The sequence below is a fragment of the Perca flavescens genome, chromosome 16, assembly GCF_004354835.1.
Source record: "Perca flavescens isolate YP-PL-M2 chromosome 16, PFLA_1.0, whole genome shotgun sequence".
Classification (NCBI taxonomy): Eukaryota; Metazoa; Chordata; class Actinopteri; order Perciformes; family Percidae; genus Perca; species Perca flavescens.
The window spans coordinates 22003972-22024512 of record NC_041346.1 but is presented as its reverse complement, the minus strand read 5'-3'; the positions used below and the strand labels follow the sequence as shown (position 1 = coordinate 22024512).

The 20541-nt window shown below is 40.0% G+C and overlaps 1 protein-coding gene across 1 annotated transcript in view; it reads right to left on the bottom strand.

The window, feature by feature from the left end:
* The window catches only part of csgalnact1a (chondroitin sulfate N-acetylgalactosaminyltransferase 1a), a 28713-nt gene extending 8952 nt beyond the window's left edge, over nt 1–19761 (bottom strand). The window contains exons 1-5 of the mRNA XM_028602636.1: nt 19656–19761; nt 18790–18953; nt 6847–8115; nt 4010–4226; nt 1795–1896 (exon numbers count right to left, since the gene is read on the bottom strand). Of these exons, the coding sequence (XP_028458437.1) occupies nt 1795–1896; nt 4010–4226; nt 6847–7645 (1118 nt within the window). The 5' untranslated portion in view covers nt 7646–8115; nt 18790–18953; nt 19656–19761. The remainder of the gene's footprint in view (nt 1–1794; nt 1897–4009; nt 4227–6846; nt 8116–18789; nt 18954–19655) is intronic.
* Between the last annotated feature and the right edge of the window lie 780 nt (nt 19762–20541).

Sequence of the window (20541 nt, the reverse complement as noted above, 5' to 3'; positions counted from 1 at the left end):
AGGACATTTGGCCAATCTTAAACTCCTCATTTAAGGGTTTGGACTTGGTTTATATGGTCAAAATTGGAATTAGGATTATTTTAGGTTAAACTGAATAGCATTTGTTAGTATTTGCATGCATGTGTGCGCTACTTCCTAGACAATTAGTGTAACAGATGGGTTAGTCGATAAAAGCCAGTAGTGCTAATTGATTCATTTATCATTTATATATAAGTAAAATTACCCCCCCACTTGGTTCAATACAACTTCACAAATGCAAAGATTGGTTTGTGCTTAAATCCTAATGACTTTTGTAATCCCCTGCCTTATCCTCTAGCGCTACCATCAGGTCCACATTTATTTGTTTTTTATTGGATTTGGATGTATTGACATGACATTGGGTATAGATATTTATGCTCATTTGACAGACTTTGGTGATCCCCTGACTTCCTCTAGCGCCGTCATCAGATTAAAATTTAAAAATGTCCAATACTTTGATTTATGTCAATATAGCTGTTAGCATGCTGTTGTTAGCATTAGCTCAAAGCACTGCTGAGCCTAGGAGCCAGTTTATGCTTGAAAATAATCAGTTTGTTGGACATGCTGTCCAACCACATCAGACACTTTAAAGACTAAACAATAATTTATTCATAAAAAAATAAATAACTCAGTAAAGACAAAAATCCTCAGTTGCAGCCCGATTGCACGCATTGTCGTCTGTGTGCTATTATGCAGTTTATGATCCTATCTGTGCGTATACTGTATTGTGTGTCTGCCTGGCTCCAAGATAATGGAACCACAGGTAGTTATCTTACAGTGAGAATTCCCATTCATTTCAGGCACAGTCTGAACGCCAGATAAAAGAAAAGTACAGCACAGTCCTGATTACAGACACTGATTCACACCCAGATAAGCTGCTGCATAACTGGTGAATGCATTGTTCGGTAGTGAGAAGCTTAAAAAAAGCATAAAAAAGTTCAAGGCAGAACCGCTGCTAGGACAGTGTACTTTATCCAACACTGACTGTACCTCCACTTACTTTTGCCCCGACAGGTTTTCCTTATTCAGTGCGCTTTTCTCTCACATACTTCGCAATCACTTCTTTTAGAATTCTTCCAAACTAAAAATCAATTACATGCTTGTATGTTTCTGTTTGTCTTTTCTGAATTTTGCCGTCTTCTTCACTTCAAAAGGTATTTAACGCTGCCTTTTTCATCTTCACAGTTCCCCCCCTCAGCGACAGCAGCTGGTCAGAGACAGAGGGACAAAGACACGCTGTGTGATACTAGAGCTAGTACGACTGTATCAAGGCCGCAGAAAAGCCTTGAGAGACGGGAAATCGACAAGTGTCACCATAGCAACCCCCTTGGGGAATCTGAGGCTCAGTCCACAGTGGATCTGACTTCTGAGCAGCCAGCAGCGATCGTCTCCAGAGGTGTGGGTGTCGAGGGGTCCATGTGAGAGCTTGAGAGTGAGTCAGGGATGATCACAGGCACGCTGTAATTTATCTGTGTTGGCTGGAGGCTCTCAGCTCCTCAGCGTGGGTGGCACGCTGGTCTATTATTCATCAGACAGATGACTAGCTGTGGCAGGACGCCGAGCCAGCAGGTGTGTGTGTGTATGTGTGTGTCATGAGAGAGAGAGAGAGAGAGAGAGAGAGAGAGACAGATCAGAAATGGAAGAAGAAGAGAGGTTTCTGCTGTATGTGTGGAAATATGCGTGACTGTGGCAGGGTTAATTTCACTACATAAATTGCCATATTGTGCGTTTGGCCTCTAATCCAAAGATCTGATCTTGGCTGGGCTTCCAACCCACCTGGATGTGTTCTCAAGAGTGCTGCGGACTTCGCTCATCTGCTCTTTCCCAAAATACACCACCGTCAGATGGACCCGGCCGTCCTGATGCACACAGACTTCCCTGTACATATACACACACACACACACACACACACACACACACACAGGAAGGGACATTATGGATGAAAGCGTTCTACAACTGAGCAGGAAGGAAGAGCACTGTGATCAAATGAGGGTTTTAAAAAAAGGTTTCCTTCATTCAAGTGCTGAAATGATTAAAAATTAAAATTTAGATAATAAATAAAATAATAATGATAAATTGCTTAAATCACTCAACAACACAAAGATTTTCCATTTCCAGGTTACAGCTTTTCAAACTGATGATGATTTACTGCTTCTCTCTGTTACATTACTGCAAATTTGATCTCTTAGGGTTAGTTTGACAAAACATGCATTTAAAAAGATGTCACCTTTGGATCTGGGAGATTGTATTGTTCTTGTTTCACATTTCTAGACTAAATAATGAATGAATTCATTCATAAAAATTTCTTATGAAAAAAATCGTCATTCCTGGTTATAATCCTGGCTCTCCTCATTCTGACACTACGTTAAAGCAGGGAGAGATTGAACTTGAGTAAAAGAGAGACCAGGTGGGAGATGCCTGCAGGCACTTTGATGGAGAAATGTCAAATATATCAAGCACATGCTGAAGATAATTCACCTCCTCTCCCACTGGGGACACATACACACATTTGTGAGATTCTCCCCAGAAGCACATTGGGAAAAATGTCTCATAACACATTAGTAGAGGAACACAAAATGCTTACAAATGACTAGGAGGATACTGAGTCGACATGAAAAATAAGATTTTTACTGTCATTATAGATTCTGTTTTGTTAAAGCCTCTCTCTAATGCCATTATTCGAAGTAAATAGATTTTTTTCTGTGATCTGATGAGGCATTCTTCACTATAATTATTTCATCATGCAGTAAGAGCAATATTTGCCTTTTAAAACTCCAGAGTGTCTGTCTGCAAGTGTTAACAGTTTGTTTATGTTTTTGTGAATTCACATTTTATCTCTATATTCTGCACTTTGGAAATATAGCAGCATAAATGCTGTTATTTTCCAGTCTAAATGTGAAGAATATGCGCAGTTACTCACTGTTATCACCTCCAAAACACACACACAAACACACACACACACACACACACACACACACACACACACACACACCTTTAATATGGATAAGGGTAAACTGTTTGCTCAGCAATTCGCCGACTCTTTCAAGTAAGTACACTTCTTGCCATGCTGTATATCAAATGCTGCTGGTCTGCCCAGGGGGGCATTTTAATGGGCTGCAACACTGCTACTAAGCAGGATTTACCATGTAAAAAGAGCTGTGATAAGCAGCAGCGGCTGCCCAATAATTCACAGACATAAAGAAGGATGTTTCCTCAACTGATGGTGATGGACTGCCGAGCTGAGTGAAGCACACTTTGCTGTCAGCTGATCAGTTTTGTGTGCTAAAATATAAAGGATTTTTCAAATGACAGTAGTTATTCATTCATATTTATTTTCACCTTGCAGATAATCAGCCCTTTAAAGTTTTTTTTTTAATCAAAAATCCTTCATTGTTTATATCACATACACATACTAGCCTGGATCTATTTGTGATATAATCTGGTATATTTGAGATGCTTATTAGCATTTTAACTATGCATTAAAATTTTAGATGTATAAAATTAAATATCCTGTGGTCATGTTGCAACTGATAAAAAGTGGGCTGGGATCTGTGAGGCCATCTTTATTTATGCTCTTGTCTGAATCATTTAAATATCTCAGATTTGTTTACATTCTGATTATGCCCACCAGCACCAAAATAATTAACTGATAACACTATATGTGCGGTTTCAAAATATTAATTACATGTTCCTTCAAAAAAAAAAGGAAAACAGTCTCTCTGATGTTAATTTTCTTTCCCTTATCTCGCCCACCTCTTGTCCCTGTCGGCCTGATCCCCAATTAAAAAGTAAAACTGGGTTTGAAACTGGGTTTGAACAACACAGTGTCACATTTTCCTGAATTAGTTACGTGTGACACAACAAACCGTATTAAATAATTAATTACGGTGCTTCTTGTTTATTTCCCATTGTTTGTGTGACTTTGTAATTAATGTCTGGAAACAGAACAACAAAATTTAAATTTTGAGAAAAGTTTGAATCGCAGTCTCACCTGAAGTTGTGCATGAAGTGTTTGAACTTGTCCGTGCGTCTGGACAGCGGGACAATGATGTTAATCGGGACATTTGCTGTGTCCACCCTCTCATTTTTCACCTTCATCAGCGGTCCAAAGGGACGGAAGAGGACCAGGCGCCTGAATTCATTACTGGACTCCCCTCTGAAGCTCAGCTCATACAGCGTCCCTTTGTCCTTCTCTGTGCGGGTGATACCTGATGGGAGAAACATATGAACTACTGAGCAAACAAACTTAAATAACTTTGATATTAGTGCCGGTGACCCTGCATGTTTTTGTAATAATTAATAGCTGTATTTATATACAACAGTAATATCCAATAGTATCTTGTTTAATAAAAGAAGAAGCTTATTTGATATAGCTTGTTATCAATTTTCTCATCTAATTCCTGGGAAGAAAGTGTATTTCACAAAACGTAAATAAACAACTTTGAATAACTTCGAGAAAGAAATATATTGTGTGTGTGTGTGTGTGTATATATATATATATACTGTATATATATATATACACACACACAATATATTTATATATATATATATATATATATATATATATATATATATATATATATATATACACACAGAATATTTTACATTAAATTATATACCAACATATTAACTTACAATGATGTAAATGTAACCCAGTGCAATAACAATGTGACGGTATTTTTGTTGTACATAAGTGAGTTTTAATGTCAGATTTAAGTTTTTGTGCCTGAAGTTCCTCTGTGTCTTTCTTTGTCGCAGTGATGTTGTATTACTTATTTTCTCCAGGGTGTGGCTTTTGTTTAAATCCCCTAAGGATTTCTGTGATCTTAAAAAGAAAAAAAGGAACATCATTTTTAGCATCAGGCTGTGATAGGCTGATACTGAGGTTATATGTGGGGAAAGAAGAATGGCATATGAGGCCATAGAAGACATTGTCCATGCACTCTGCTGCTGGGCAAAAAAGTCATAACTGTACATAAACCTATAACACACACACACACACACACACACACACACACACACACATTGAAAAAGAGTCTATTCTGAGACACATTTTCTTGTTGCAGTTGCGGGCCTACATCAGCATGTTCCTCCAGAGAAATTGTTTTTCAATTACTCTGCTATTACAAGGATTATTACTTGCAAATTGACCAACTGGGGTCAGTGGGGGTAGAAAGAAAAATGGAAATGGGGTACAGAAAGTGAGAAGTGAGACCAGAGGAAAAAAAGAAACAAGACAGGGAGAAAGAGGAATCACTGGAAAAAGACATCAGAGAGCTTGGATGGCAGAAAAAAGAGCAGACAGATAGATAAAAATAAATAAAGAAGAAAGTGAAGAGTAAGTCAGAAAAAGAAGAAGAGAGAGAATAGAAAGATGTCTGTGGGCAAAGATGTACAGTCTGATAGCATCTTGAATTAAGCTCTTCCTGTTGGCCAGCTTCCTGTGATGGGACACGATAAGCTTTCTTTTGGTAAATGGGCTGGGCACTTTAGACTTCACTTCCTGTCTCTGTCCTTCTGTCTAACTGCACTTTTCTGTCATTTACTAAGGACGGAACTCAGTGGTTAACAAGTTCTTTTTGCATACCTCCTCTATTTGTGTGCAGTTTCAGCTCACTAGCTTGCCAATGCAACCCTGAAAGCACCCTGAAGATGCTTTTGTCAGTCTGGCCATCTAGACTGTCTTTCACTTGTCTAGACGGCAGGGTTGGATAAATCACAGCTTGTTCAAAATGTGCAAAAAAAATCAATGTCTGAGTACATTAAAGAGCAATAAGTGCAAACAAATATGAGCAGGAGGGAGTCGCTATTTCATTAAAAGCTAAGCTGCACTCTCCTGCTGTCTTGTTGAGGAATTGTGGAGGTTGCTTACACCTAGAGACGCACAAATGTATGCACATCCATTAAAATCACTGTTAGATAAACACATTAAATGGGACCACACACAAGCTCCGTATAGTGACCTATGACTCATTTCCTACGAGCCAGGTGCCCCTATTGCTCACTTTATAACCTCCACCCACTACACACTGAAGGTGGTAACCTTTAAAGAACACACACACACACACACACACACACACACACACACACACACACACACACACACAAATACCCCGCTTGAAGAGATGCTCCACTGTGAATGAGGAGCATCTGAGTTCATTTCCTGTGGTTGTGATCAGAGCTGAGCAGAACTAGGATTAGGAGGATATCCTGTTTGTACTTGTACACAAACACACTCACATATTTCTGACCTTCCAGGGATTCATGTACAAAAAAAGATCAAAGTAACCCAAGGTAGAAGAACAAAATGGAGTATAGTGTTTGGATGTAGAAAAAAATGTGTCCAAGAAATTACGTTTGTATAGAACTAATTTGTTTTCCAAATTATGTTGTGGTGACAATTGCTATTATCTATAGGGCAGAAAGAGTTAGGTTGCCGTTAACGCACTTGACTCTGAGCTATGCGCAGTCCAACATAACCATCTGTTTATCCAAACATGTACTCTGATTGGCTGAGGATGATCTTATGATGATTACACCTTTAGGTTAAGTTTATGCAACAAAAGCAGTTTTGGTCAGGGAAAGATTGTGGTTTCAGTTCAATGTTAATAAGCACCTGTCTCATGCGTCGAGTTACTGTGGACTTTTTTGTATTAAACCAGAGAATTAAGTGCCCAAACATAACCATACCTGTGAGATGCATTAACATTTCCTCATTATGTTAACAGAAAACGAATAATCCAGGCAGCAGTATTTCCTTCAAAACATATTTACTGTTGCAAATTTGTCATAAACATAATTTCCTGGAGACATTTGATGTGTTCTCACCTTCTATGAAGTCAGATGGTGTGAACACTTTGCTTGTTTGAGTTTTTTCCGCTGCGCCCCTGCTGTCTTGCTGGGATGATGGCGTGTTGAGACTGTGCAGGGCCATCTCCAGCACCTCCCCCAGCGCCTCTCTCTTATCCTTTCTCACGGGCTTCTCCTCGGGGTGACGCGTCAGCCCCATCTCCAGCTGGTACACCCTCTGCAAGGTGAAACTCTCAAAGGGCACCACCGCATACTCGCTGGGCAGCCTGGTGCCTGCGGTCACCTCTGCCTTTGACAGCTGGCTCCGCAGGAACTCCTGGAGGTCCGCCTGCTGGCTCTTGGCTCCCTGAGCCTCCCCGAGACCGCCTCCGTGGGACACAGCCCCGGCTTCCTGTCCCTCTGCTGGGCCCCCAGCAGCTCTCTTCAGGCTCTCCTGCACTCCTTTCAGCTGCTGGCTACGCTCCTGCAAAGCCTCCTTGAGCTGAGCTATCTGCTTCTTCAAGGAGGAGATGTGGAGGCGATGCTGCTCCTCGCGCTCTTGGAGGAGCGCCTGATAAGATTTAACACCGGGCTGTCCACCGCTTTGAGGAGCTCGGGCTCCTCCCGTCCCACCGACGCCTGCTCCAATCCCCGGCCCCGTGCCCCCTAGGCCGGGGTGGTTGGGTCCAGCATGGCTCAGCGGAGGGCCATCAGAGTGGGGGGGGCTGCAGGTCATCACATAAAGGAGCGACAGGGAGCAGCAGAGGAGCACCAGCACGCCTCCAACCCGGGAGACCCAAGCTAGCAGTCCACGCCGCAACATTGCTGCATGTAGCATCAAAACTCACTCCTCTGTGTTAAACATACACACACACACACACACACACGGAAATATCATGTAACCTCACACACTCCAGCCTTGATGATAAGAGTCCATTTGTGATTATTTTCCATCACCCAATGAGAAGGCCAGCCACTTATCAGTATGAGGTCATTTCATCTGAAGTAGGTCATCGCGTCTCCACTGCCTGAGATTGTAATTTGTTTTGTCATTGGCAGGGTGAACGTATGAGAAAAAACACTTTTTCCCTTTCTGTTGCTCCAGTTAGCTCCATGGTCAGCAAGAAGACTCAGGCCCAAACAATGTTACATCAGCTATCACTCATATGTGACTCATCTGTTCGCTGACTCCCTCAGTCAGGTCATAACGTCCTTTTCGCATCAGCCCGGATGAAGCAGTGTGGCGGAAAATGCTATGTTTCATGAGAAAGCCTCTGTGGTGAGCGGTGGTTTCCCCATGTTGTTTTCCTGCAGAGAAAACAGAAATTATTCTTAACATTTTGACCTCCACCAAACTCCATCCCATCAAGGTTACTTGTGTCATTTAAAAGTCAGAAACATGCCAGGCCACTTTGACATGTTACTTTAGGATGGCAAAAAGAGTTTAACTGCATTCACCAAACTAAGCATTCCTTCAGGACTGCAGCTTCTCGAAAACAATGTCACTGATGTGTGAGAAAATGAGGCAGAGTGAAAGAGTGTGCTTAAAAGTGTACAGATGACAGTGTTATTGTGAGTCACTATAATCAGTGTGTTCAGTGGAAACTGGGACATATCCATACATCTGTGTACTGTATATATATATATATATATGTACCTGCATACTGACTCAGTAGTGAGAAAGGCAAGGCAGAGACTGCTTCAAAAACGCCGGAAAAAACCACAAAAACGTCAACAACAAAAAAGTGCAGAAAAAGATGGACAGAAAAATCGAAAGAAGTTACAATAAATGTGGAAAAAAGTGACAAAAAAGTCGGGAAAGGCTTCAAAAATGTCGAAAAAGGTGACAAAAACATTGGGAAAAGCGACAAAAATGCCATAAAAGAGCATTGAAAAAAAGTTTGACCTTTTAACCCAGAAAAACAAAAAGTTGCCTGGTCGGGAAGACACCACAAGGGTTGAACATGGGGCTGCAAGAAAAAGGCTAGGAGAATCATTAAAAGATCCAAACCACTCAGGTAACAGCCCTTTCTCCCTGTTGAGGTCAGGTAGAAGGTTCCAGGTACACCAGGCCAGCACTGAGACCCTCAGACCACTAGGATCCTCAATGAGGACACTGCCTAAGACTGTTTGTACAAAAACATTATGGATTTTGTTACTATTTAGTGTATAGACGTGAGAGTAGAATCAATCTACTCCTCTAACTCTTGCTTTTTTTTCTGGTGAATGACTTTAATTTCTTCAGGCCTCTAACAATCCTTAAAATTAATCAACCCAAGATTAAAAAAAAAGTGGTCATTGCTTCATTTTAAGGGGTCCCAAGCTCAATCATCATGATGTGATCAAATATTGCCAAAATTATAATATAAGAGAGTCGATTCTGACTTATATCCTACACCAGTACAGAAAAGGTGAATGTGAGTCTTGAGTATGCATATATAAATATATATACAGTATATATACATGTGTATGTGTTTTTGTGGGAAGGTGTTTCAGTGTTTGAGTTACAGTATGTATCTGTAAATGTATCTCTGTGCATCATTCTCGGCCTCTCTTGACTCCCCACACAGACAGCTCTTTGACAGGGCTAATGAAAGGATTAGTATGTGGCAGGAGTGAATACTGGACTGTGCTCTAACAGACGGCTGAATCAGGAGAGACAGGGCGTCTCTCCAGAAGTACCTCCACTGCCGACTTAGGGAATGTTTGAGGAGAGGGTGCTCGGAGGGGAGAGTGGGTGAGTGAGAGAGCTGGAGAGCAAAATATGGCATCTGTGATGGAGTATCATCCTTTCAAATTACAGGACAATCCTAACGATGTCATTCTATGAGCCCATAAATACGTCATCCCATTAATGGTGTGGTGGCAGTTTATTAACTTTCTTTGGTTAGTTCACAAGCAGCTCTCGTTAGTCTTGTATCCATGTGATCACAAGCTGGGAATCCTTAAATAATGACATCACTTCTCCCAGATGACTTTGACTTTCCTGGTTTCATGACTTCCCGCAACAAACTGCACATTGGCACTGATGCCAGTGAATCATAAACCACTCAAACAAAATAAAGCATGCACTTAGTTATGACAATGTAAAGGTCAACTTGCCTCTCTATTGAGCAACAAATGCACTTTTTTGCATTTTTATCTAGACTTAACAGTAAGCTTGGAGTAGAACAACATGCTTATCTTCAGACAATCACCAATCACAAGACAAATCTATTAAATTACTATTATCTACTAAATTTAATCTGTACAAAAACAAATAAGGTTATTTCCCAAAATAAGGAACTATTCCTTTAAACAATTAAAATGATTCATGTAAATTTTTTACTGTTGATTAACTTATTGACAAATATTTTCAGCACTTATATGAAACATAGGCTATAAAATGTTTATGTAATACATGATACTGAAACAACAATGCATATCTGTATCTGACAGCGCTGTATTTCTTGCTGAGGCGTGTTACTTTTAGAAACAATTGCCAAATGCATCACAAACACAATAGCGGTACAGACCCTCGGTGGCAAAGCAGTCAATCCCTGTTGTTACGTTCCAGGAGAAAGATTCATCACTGTAAAGTGGCTGGTGTGACTGAGATTTATGTGCAGAGAGTCAAAGTCAAACTACTGAGTCTCACCAGGAATGAATGAGTTGATTCAGTCCTGGCTATTTGACTCCCCGTGGGGATAGGCATGGCTGCAGCACAGGAACACTGGCAGCTAAATAATCATGTTTGATTTTATGGGTGGTGCGATGTCGAAACAGGCGTCTGTAATTTCCTGCTTTGTGTTACCGTATGTGCCCATATAATGCTTAACTTTAAAGTATTTCCTGAAATAATATTTGCTATGTGACGTTTATATTTCCTTCACACATTGTGTAAAACAAGTATTATTATATTAGAAATAGTTAAGAAATCCATAAAAGGAATGCAATGTATTTCCCTTTAAACTTTACAGTTTCCTTAGTGTTCCTTGGTTGTTTCAGCCATGAAGATGTCACTCTAGGGATGGCCTTAACCTTTTGTACAAATATTCATGGTTCCCAGGGGATGAAACCAATTACTTTGGTGATTCCCTGACCTTTCCTGTAACTTGAGCAACAATTTATTATTATTTGTCATCTGAATATTACACAGAAAACTTTGTTGATGAGAAACTTAAGCTTCACACAAGAACCAAAGACGTCAAAACTTCCAGTAATTCCACCCAGTATTAAAGGTCCAGTGTGAAACGTTTTTAGTTGTTCATTATCAAAATCTATGTTGCCCATTCACAAACTTGTCATTTTTATTACTATTTATCACCACCATCAATTCCAAGTATTCCTTTTGGCTTGAAATTTTACATTTGCACTTGCATGAACTGGAGTAGATGCTCCCTATTCATGTGCCATCTTGAAATACATTAGGTAAGGGACATACAGGACATAGTGCTCCGCTTTTCGCGTATTCACTGTCACATGAGAAACTCACAGGTGCTGCTAATGCTGCTAATGGGTATCGTAGCTTCCCGGCCCCGGCAAGTTTGAAGAAGGAAACATGGAGGACCACACGTATTCAATCCAAATTTCAGGAACAGGAGTCTTCTTCTTCACCCAGAAAAAGAAAAAGGATATTGAAAAGAGCAAGAGAACAGCTTTTTGAAGCATGAAGGCTACCATAGCTGTAATACGTACTTTGAACTGCGTGGCGCGAGAGAGTTGATTGCGATATATGATCTCAACACTAGATGGGAGAAATTCCCACACATTGAACCGTTAACAGTATGTCCTCGAAATGGTTAGGCTGAAACTGTTATCAAATCTAACAGTTCTTGTTTTTTGCAGCAGTGACTTCCCTCTCTAACTCTGTGCCTGACAGGATCAGCACCTGATTACTGTTTCCTGGTGTTTGTTTCAACCTTAACTGTTCTGGCACATCCTCTAACAAAGATCTCCTGGAACTGCCAAAATCCTCTTTGCATAACAGAACTAATAAATCTACATGCAACATAAACACTGTCAGGGTTGTTTACCAACAGAGAAAAAAGGCAGGGGACACATTTCCTCACTTCCTGAGACGACATAACTGATAAATGTGTTTCCCTCCTTATCACATATTTCATTCTCTCTGCTAGAAATAGAAACAGAGATGCAAAACGAGAGTGGGAGATGGTCAGAGAGAGATGAAATAAATGATCAGGCTGTCATAAAGAAGATAAAAAGAGAGGGGAGAAAGAGAATGATTGAGTGTTTGGTGGCCAGGGATGTTTTTCCAAAACAGAGCTCTGCAGCATCTGGTTCAGCCTCCAAAATCACTTCCTCCCATCCTGCTGCAGCTTCCTGCCCATGGGGCATTTGTGTGATTGTGTGTGCTTCAATTAGTGTGTATCTAAGTGGCAATATGTGTATGTGTATATCGGTTACATTTGCAGAAAGAATATTAATGTTAACTTCTTAACGCCTGTCAACAGTGCTGTATTTATCTTTGTAAAAATAAGGAAAAAAAGGGTGTGGAACTGCAGCAGTTTGCCGTCAGAAAATAAAAAGAATGAATTTCTTCTTCTCAGCCCTCTGCCTCATTTGTGGTTGTCAGTTACACTAGTACAGCAGAATTCACACACAGATGACAGGGTATCTGTGTGTGTGTGTGTGTGTGTGTGTGTGTGTGTGTGTGTGTGTGTGTGTGTGTGTGTGTGTGTGTGTGTGTGTGCTCCTCTCTGTACTACAGCCTACACAGGTCAACCTTTTAAATGTCTAAGGCATTTGAGAAGCAACCTTGTGACCCTCTCATCATGACAAATGTAGCATCTCAGCCCTGCTGTCGGATTTAAAGAGCTCATTCTCTCTGTGCTCTGCTGGTATTTAATATATTCAAGATATAAAGAATAATGTATGTGCTGAAACCATGGAGTATGTTCTCTTCAAAGGCATACACACTTTGTAGATACATTGATTGAGAGGATGTAAGTGTGTGCCTGAGTGTGTGTGGAAGAGAGAGAAATTGCAGACCACAGGGCCACAAACCACAGAGAATATACTGTACATCTGCTTGCATGTTTTAGCTCTTTAACTGCAAATTCTACTTTATATTTCCATATTCGCGCTCAAGTGTGTTTAACTATTTTATCTATATTCTGTTCCTGGGAGTTTTCCATTCTGCAATAAAAAGCTAATAGCACACTCATACAAATTTGAGTTAAAATGTTTTGAGTTGTGTAATCCATCACACCCAATCTCCATTACGCTTGGCCAAAGTTAGATAATCATTGCAAGGTTAATCAGTTTAAAAGGGGCACTCCATTGATTTAGTGTCGCACTTGAGAGAGAAAATTTTAAATAAGCAAGGATTTATAGTTGTGCATACATCAAGTCATTTCCACTGCAAACCTTCTGCTCAGTGCGATCTCTGCACTGCTAACAGCTAACACAGCGAACAAAACAACACAAATACGACAACTGCATGGAATTGTTTCATATTCAGATATAAGAACTGCAAAGATGAATCGATTAGTTGTCAACTATTTTGATTATCAATTAATCGGTTTGAGTCGTTTAAAAAAAAAAAAAAAAAAAAAAAAAATTACAGTTTCTTAAATGTGAATATTTTCTTATAGTTAATAAGTTATAGTTTCTTCACTCCTCTATGGCAGTATATTGAATATCTTTGAGTTGTACACAAAACAAGATGTTTTGAGGGCTTTGGAAAACACTGATTGACATTTTCCCCCGTTTTCTGACATTTTAAGACCAAACAACTAATCAATGTATAATTGACAGATTTAGCGACAATGAAAAATAATCATAGTTGCAGCCATACTTTATTTCACATAATCAAACAATTAAAGCATGAGACAGCCTGATCATGCACTATGAATCTGTCTAGAGTTGTGGTGCTAATTAGAGAAATACAATGTTGAACTATAAATCAATACCTACATGTATGTATGTATGGCGTGACTCTCGTTGACCCCTTGCATCAGCTATTGTATAAATTAAGATATCCTGACTATTAGTTCCTATAAGCAGTCTAGCTCTAAAATCATTCAATCATACATTTCACATCATGCAACCAATAACGCTTCTTTGTTAGACCATCCCTGACTGATAAACTCCCAGGTCTATCATACTCCATGCCCCCAAGATTGTAACACAGGCCTTTTGTCTTAAATGCTGTCTTTAAGCCCAAGCTGAGATAGCCCTGATGACATCATTATATAGGCTACTTATGACATAGCTCCTCCAAAGTCACCAAAGACATGATACACCTGTTTCCACAGGCTGAGAAGAACTCAACTATGATGAGTAAACTGAACTTGATGTCAAATTAAAGGTGTTCCCCTTTAATTGAGTTGAGTGATCTGAGACCTAGTGAGTCTGCATGTTACCTCACAAACTTTGACAAAAACGAATGCAGACTTGATGTTAAAAATTACCCAACTAAAGCAAGTTTAGAGAAACTGCTAATAGATTAGCATATTGTACAGTAATGAATGGAAACCAATTAATGCCTAAAACAAAGTACATTCAGTTTTCTTAATTGCAACAGTGTGTAAAATGATTAGCTGTTATGGAAAGGACTAAAACATGCAACATCGTTGTTATTGTCCTTTAAAAATGCCAACTCTGCCTTAACTTTGAACTCACAGTTTCTCATCCAATAGTCAAACATGCACTCGTTTATATGAGAGTGCATGGATGCATTAATCTTTAAACAAACCCTCCTCTTATACACATCCACTCTCTCTAAAGGCCCAGACACACCGACCAGACGGCCGACCTTCGGCAGAAAAGGCAGTTGTAATACCTCTCCATAACTAGAGATGGCCCGATACCATATTTTGCTTCCCGATACCGATTCCGATACCTGAACTTGCGTATCAGCCAACACCAAGTACCGATCCGATACCAGTGTGTCATATATTTTATAGTGTTTTAACTATTGTATACTACTATCCCTGTATTGATGTGATATTTCTATCTTGTTGTCTGTCTGGCTCAGGTTAAACTCTTTGTGAAACGTGAACAAATACAAACAATTAATGCTGTAGAACTTTCTTTTATTCTGCAGTTTGACAGTCAGTTATAACGGAAAAAGAACATAAATAAACTACTTTAACGTAGATTTTCTTTAGGGCTTTATTACGTGGTATCGGATCGGTGCATAAACTCCAGTATTTCCCGATACCGATACCAGCGTTTTAGGCAGTATCGGAGCATCTCTATCCATAACAGCAGGCGGCGCTAATCTGTATTGTCGCCCCCAAAAATGAAAACCGGCAGCTGATAGGACGAACGCGTCACATGGGTCTGGTTTCTCCGGAAATTCAAAGCCAGACTGTCATGGCGGCTTGTTCAGAATACGATCTCATATTGTACTAAAATAGTTCACCGAAACGTGTTTCTGAAAACATTTTAAGCAAGAAATAGGCTTAAGTGGCGTCAGTGACCATTACAAACAACCTGATAAACCACAGAACCATGCATGTTTAAAATCTGTACCATACTGTCTGTCTACATGTCTCTATCCTGTCTTCCTACAGCCTCTGGTGGGTTGTGTATTTGTTACAGGTCAAGGATGTTAACGCGTTTATGTGCATGTTGGCCTCAGTGAATGTCAGGGCTTCTTCTCAGACAGCTCTGTCTGAACCTGCCCTGAAGCTATCTCACTGTAAAAATGAGGAATGACCTCTAGGGGTGTAGGCTAGGAGAGGAGGGAAGAAGAAATGAGAGGAGAGATTAATTAAGATAAATTAAAAAATGAGTGGAAAAATGAGGCTGGTGAGAGCTATATGCCCACAGATTACTTGGGGAACTGTTAAGCAAGTTGATCAGATACATGGTGGGAGAGGAGAAAACGAACAAGTCAGTATAAAGTGAGCATGTGGGAGGAGAAGAGTGAAGCAGTGAAAGGTTCTTTGATGTCTCTTGTCCCCTCAGGTGATTTTCCCTCCCATTCATTAGGGGCCGGTTTCCCCGGAACCTGCCTGTCGACGTGCCATCTGGAGAGCCCTTAAAAAACCCCACATTACACTCCTCTACTTCACTACAAGTGGCCTGTGTTAACATTCACCACCCTCCCCCTCCTCCTCCTCCTCCTCCTCCTCCTCCTCCTCCTCTTCTCTCTGTTGGTCCTCAAAGTGTTCCCATTTCTTCAGTTAGGTTAGATGGTATCAGATGAAACTTTAATGGGCCCCATGGGGAAAATGGGTCATTGCATTGCAGCCAATGTAGAGCACAATAGATAGATAGACAGACAGACAGATGTGAGAGACAATCTGCAACTATTCATCTGAAGATATTTTTTCACCATTTTCTGACATGTTATAGACAATTTATCATAATGATTATAATTGTCAATTGCCACCCTAATGCTACTGTATGTGTTCATTGACAAAAACATGTTTTAAGTGAAAAGATAAAGCCAGAAATGGAACAAATGAAAAAAAAAATGTGCAGGCCGTATACGGGTTTGCTAGTCACCACCCAAAGTACATTTCATTTTTGTTTTACAGGAAGGGAAAAGAGAAGGATTTTGATATAAAAATACTCCAAAATATATTAATTTCTTAACATATTTAATGCAGGAACACAGGATTACAATTTTTCATTTAACTGTCTCTTTAAGGGATTCTTAACAAAAATGTTTGTCTATGTTATGTGTTAAGGTTAAAAAAAAGACTATTACTATATATTGTTGGTTGGGCTACACATTCTATGTCAGATTTTAAGCTCATCGCGGATATATGGGTGTATATGTTAGCCCAGTGGTTCCAAACCTGGGGTCCGGGCACCCCTTAGGGGGGCGGCAAAGATCACAGGGGGTGCGCAAGTCTTTATCTGGTTTGAAGTTGAGGTAAAAAAAAAAAAGCTTTTCTTAGACATAAGTGGGGGGGCGCCAAGGAAAAAAGGTTGGGAACCACTGTGTTAGCCGATGAGAAGAAGTGGATAGCGGTATCAGCTTTAAAACTCTGTATCTGTCTCTTACCAACAATATGGAGAAGTGCTTCGTTAGCATTTTAAAACAGAAGTATTTTCTGTCAGCCATCAACAGTTACTCAGATTTCTATCTAAAATAGAAACATTGATTTTAGTGCCTGTAGGAGTCAAAAATACAGATGTGTGTCTGTGCAGAAAGGGGAAATTAGTGGGTACTCCCTCGTTCGGTAGAACACAATGAAAAACCACAATACAATTCTGATAGGGCACAGCTCATCTCTGCGTAATCATGGTGCACTATAATAAATCTTAGTTTGTATAGTAAGACACTCCCTGTGCCGCATGCTTCACAGTAGATGACACTGATTTTACAAGTGGAAATGTATGAAGAGCTGACAATAGGGATAGCAAGTGAGCAGACAAATTGAGATTTACACAACAAAAATGATTTGTTGTGTCCACAAATCACATCTGTGTATTTCAGCTATTCACCTGCAACACACCATCATAACTGCACATCATCACCTTTGCAATATTCTTGCCACTTGTGCAACATTATCCGACGGAAATGTTTGGCAAATGAGTTGTGAAAGATGTTAACAAGTGTGAGCCAAGTTCAGTCATGGCCAGAGCTCATTACTTCCCTCTTCTCCCTGGACAGTTAACTGCCACACAGACGTTACTACCAGGCTGAACTGTGGCATTTCTCAACTGTGGTGTCTTTGGATGCAAAGGTGCATAGCGTGTGGTGTTCTTCACCCTCTGCTGTTGATCATTTATAGTGGTTTATGTGGGGCAACTAACAGTCAGCCCTAGAGGAAATACACCCTTCAGTGCCATTCATAAGCTTTCCATTCAATTTAATTGATTTGTATAAACCAGCATTATCTAACTGAGCAAGGGCAACTGTAATATCATCAGAGGTACTTTGTCAATACGCTGCAGGGACGTTACATCAGCGCCATTAACATGTCCTGGAAGATTCTAGTTATCTGATCTATGAAACACACACACACTCCCAGAGTCATTAAAAAGGAATAAACACACACACACACACACACACACACACACACACACACAGCATCAAATGAAATGGGGCAACTTTATCTTCCAGGCACAGAAAGCACATATATGTCATCAAGTATCACATCATACAGTTATTTACCCTCAGCATACTTTGTGTACACTCTCCAGTCTTTCTCTTCTCTGCTTGCTAAACAACCTCAAATCCCACATAATCTCCAGTTTCATTCTTCCGATATGAAAAAAACAACTCTGCCAGCTTGCAAACCAAATATTTCTGCGTGCTAGGTGCCTGTTAGTGAATGCACTAAGCAGGATTAGAACCATTTTCCTGATAAAACCTCCAGCTCTCTCAGTATGCTGCATACTGTGTGTGTGTGTGTGTGTGTGTGTGTGTGTGTGTGTGTGTGTGTAGGGATAGGTGTATGTGTGTGTGTGTGTGTGTGTGTGTGTGAGAGAGAGAGAGAGAGAGAGAGAGAGAGAGAGAGAGAGAGAGAGAGAGAGAGATGTTGAAAGGAAGCCTGCACTTTCACTGAGTGCATGTAATTTTATTATGTGGGTCTACCCACCAGAAATTATTGTGGGCGTTTTTGTTTTTTTTAATTCCTCCATGTGATTTTGCTTTCAAGTGACCTAAAACATGACTCACAGATTAATAACCTGAAGGGTCTTTCATCATCATCATTGACAATAAGGACTGTTTCATTTATATTTAATAGGCCTATGTAACAAAAACTTGTATCCACACAGTTGACTCTTTCATAGTCAAAGTATGTTCATAAAGTGCATTATGGAAAAGATGACTTGATTTTTACAATTAGTAGCTGTTTTTTCATGATTGCTCATGAAAAATAGCTGGATATTTCCAGCAAATACAGCAAAGCGAAGTTAGCAATGAGCAGGGTGAAAATGATCACCGTAAACTCATCAGATGCGAACTATTAAGATGTACTTATTCTGTTTTACACTATGGCTATCGGCATTGCAACATCTGTAGTTTACAATGTTAAAGTGTAGGCTACTCTCACCCGGTCAACTTACCTCTAGCTAGTTCCAGCAGTCGTTGCTTCAGTCCATCCTGCGGGGAGGCTTTGTTTTTGTCCCGGTGCTGCTGTCCCGTCCCTGCAGCCCTCCACCGGTTTGCAACCGACACATGCGAGTGCATGAGCGGGTGTGAGCGCTTGTACCGCCAAATAGCGTGAAGCCTGCCGAAGAGAGGCAGACGAACACTGGAACATGAGGGGTGCTGCTTTCAAAATAAAATAAATTTACCAAGATACAATTCTGAAATGCTGCATAATCGTAAATACATTTTGTCTTGGTTAAGTCAACCATATCAGAGGTTTAACTATATATTTTGACTGCCTGTTCCATGCTGGAGTTTTACCAGATTTTAGAGTGTTTAAAATATATTTTAACAAATTAAATTGTTTTAAGTGGGCTTCGTTATGACCCAGAGCACACTATGAATAACTATGAACATAGATAACGTTACCTAGCTACGCTTTTTCGCTTTCCCTTCCGATAATTTTAACGTTAAAGTTAGCTTAGAATTTCTAGCCTAAAATGAACTGCTAACAAAATCCAGCCCCTCTAAAACACATTATTGTCTCTCTGCACACAAAAATGGATTAAACAAGCGTAAAAAACTAACATTTGCGGCTTTAATGGGACTCTGGAAATAACTAACTTATAGACGTTACTGGTTGTAGTTCAAAATGGCATGCTTTGCATAAAGACAAGAAGTAGAGGCCCCTACTTCTTGTCTTTATGCTAAGCTAACTCACTACTAGCTGTAGCTTTACCTTTTCAAATACAGCAGTGGGGTCTGTGACATTTACACCAAACTACGAGGAAGTAATTTAGCGCCAATATGTCAATGTTTACAATCCTCAAAAAATACTTACCTATTTGGATTTTAGGAGGGGTCATGCTGCTAAAAAGTAGCTTAATGTCAACACTATGAACACAATCACAGATAGGGCCTACAACGCATATTAACTAGATAGTATTTTAGTGGACTTGAAACATGTCAAGTTGTCATTAGATCAAAACCATGTTTAATCAATTAATTCTAATAAAACTAGGAAAGGTCATGAAGTTTATTTAAATCAATTCTAAGTATGTTTTTTTTTTAACGGTGATCTGACCTTATTATCTGTGTTAGTCTTGTGATAACTTTGAAAGTTTAGATCTAGGCCTATAACCAGTCATCAATTTAATTATGTATATGTATGGCGTTTTATTTTAAGGGTTTTGAGCGGAAGTTCTGTTTATTAACGTGGTAAACTTCACAGTAGCGCTCTCTCCGTGCAGGGTCCGCCGGTCCCTGCAGCTCTGCGCCTCCCTCCCGCCCTGCTCTCACATAAAGACAGCCTTGTTAGTTGATTCAAGACACCGTTACAGCGGCAGGAAACACTACTGCCTTTCATTTATAAAGCCAACAAGAAGTCCGACTGACTCCAATTATTGTGAAGTCGACATAAAGAGCCACCCTAATCTGAACTGGAAGGTTCTCTGCCGGCTGGGGTCTCAATCACAAAATACAACAAATATTAGACATTTTCTTCATCACTGCACATATCATGGATAACATCATGTGAATTTCAGTTGTAATTGTGTGATGACTCATGATTTAATTACCTTATTACAATTACACAGTGGTTACAGAAGTAGGCCTACTCAGATCTTTTAAGTAAAATTAGCACCACAGTGTAGGCTAAGTAAAAGTACAAAGGTATTAGCATTAAAATATACCTGAAGTGCCAAAAGGCCCATTTTCAGATTATTGTA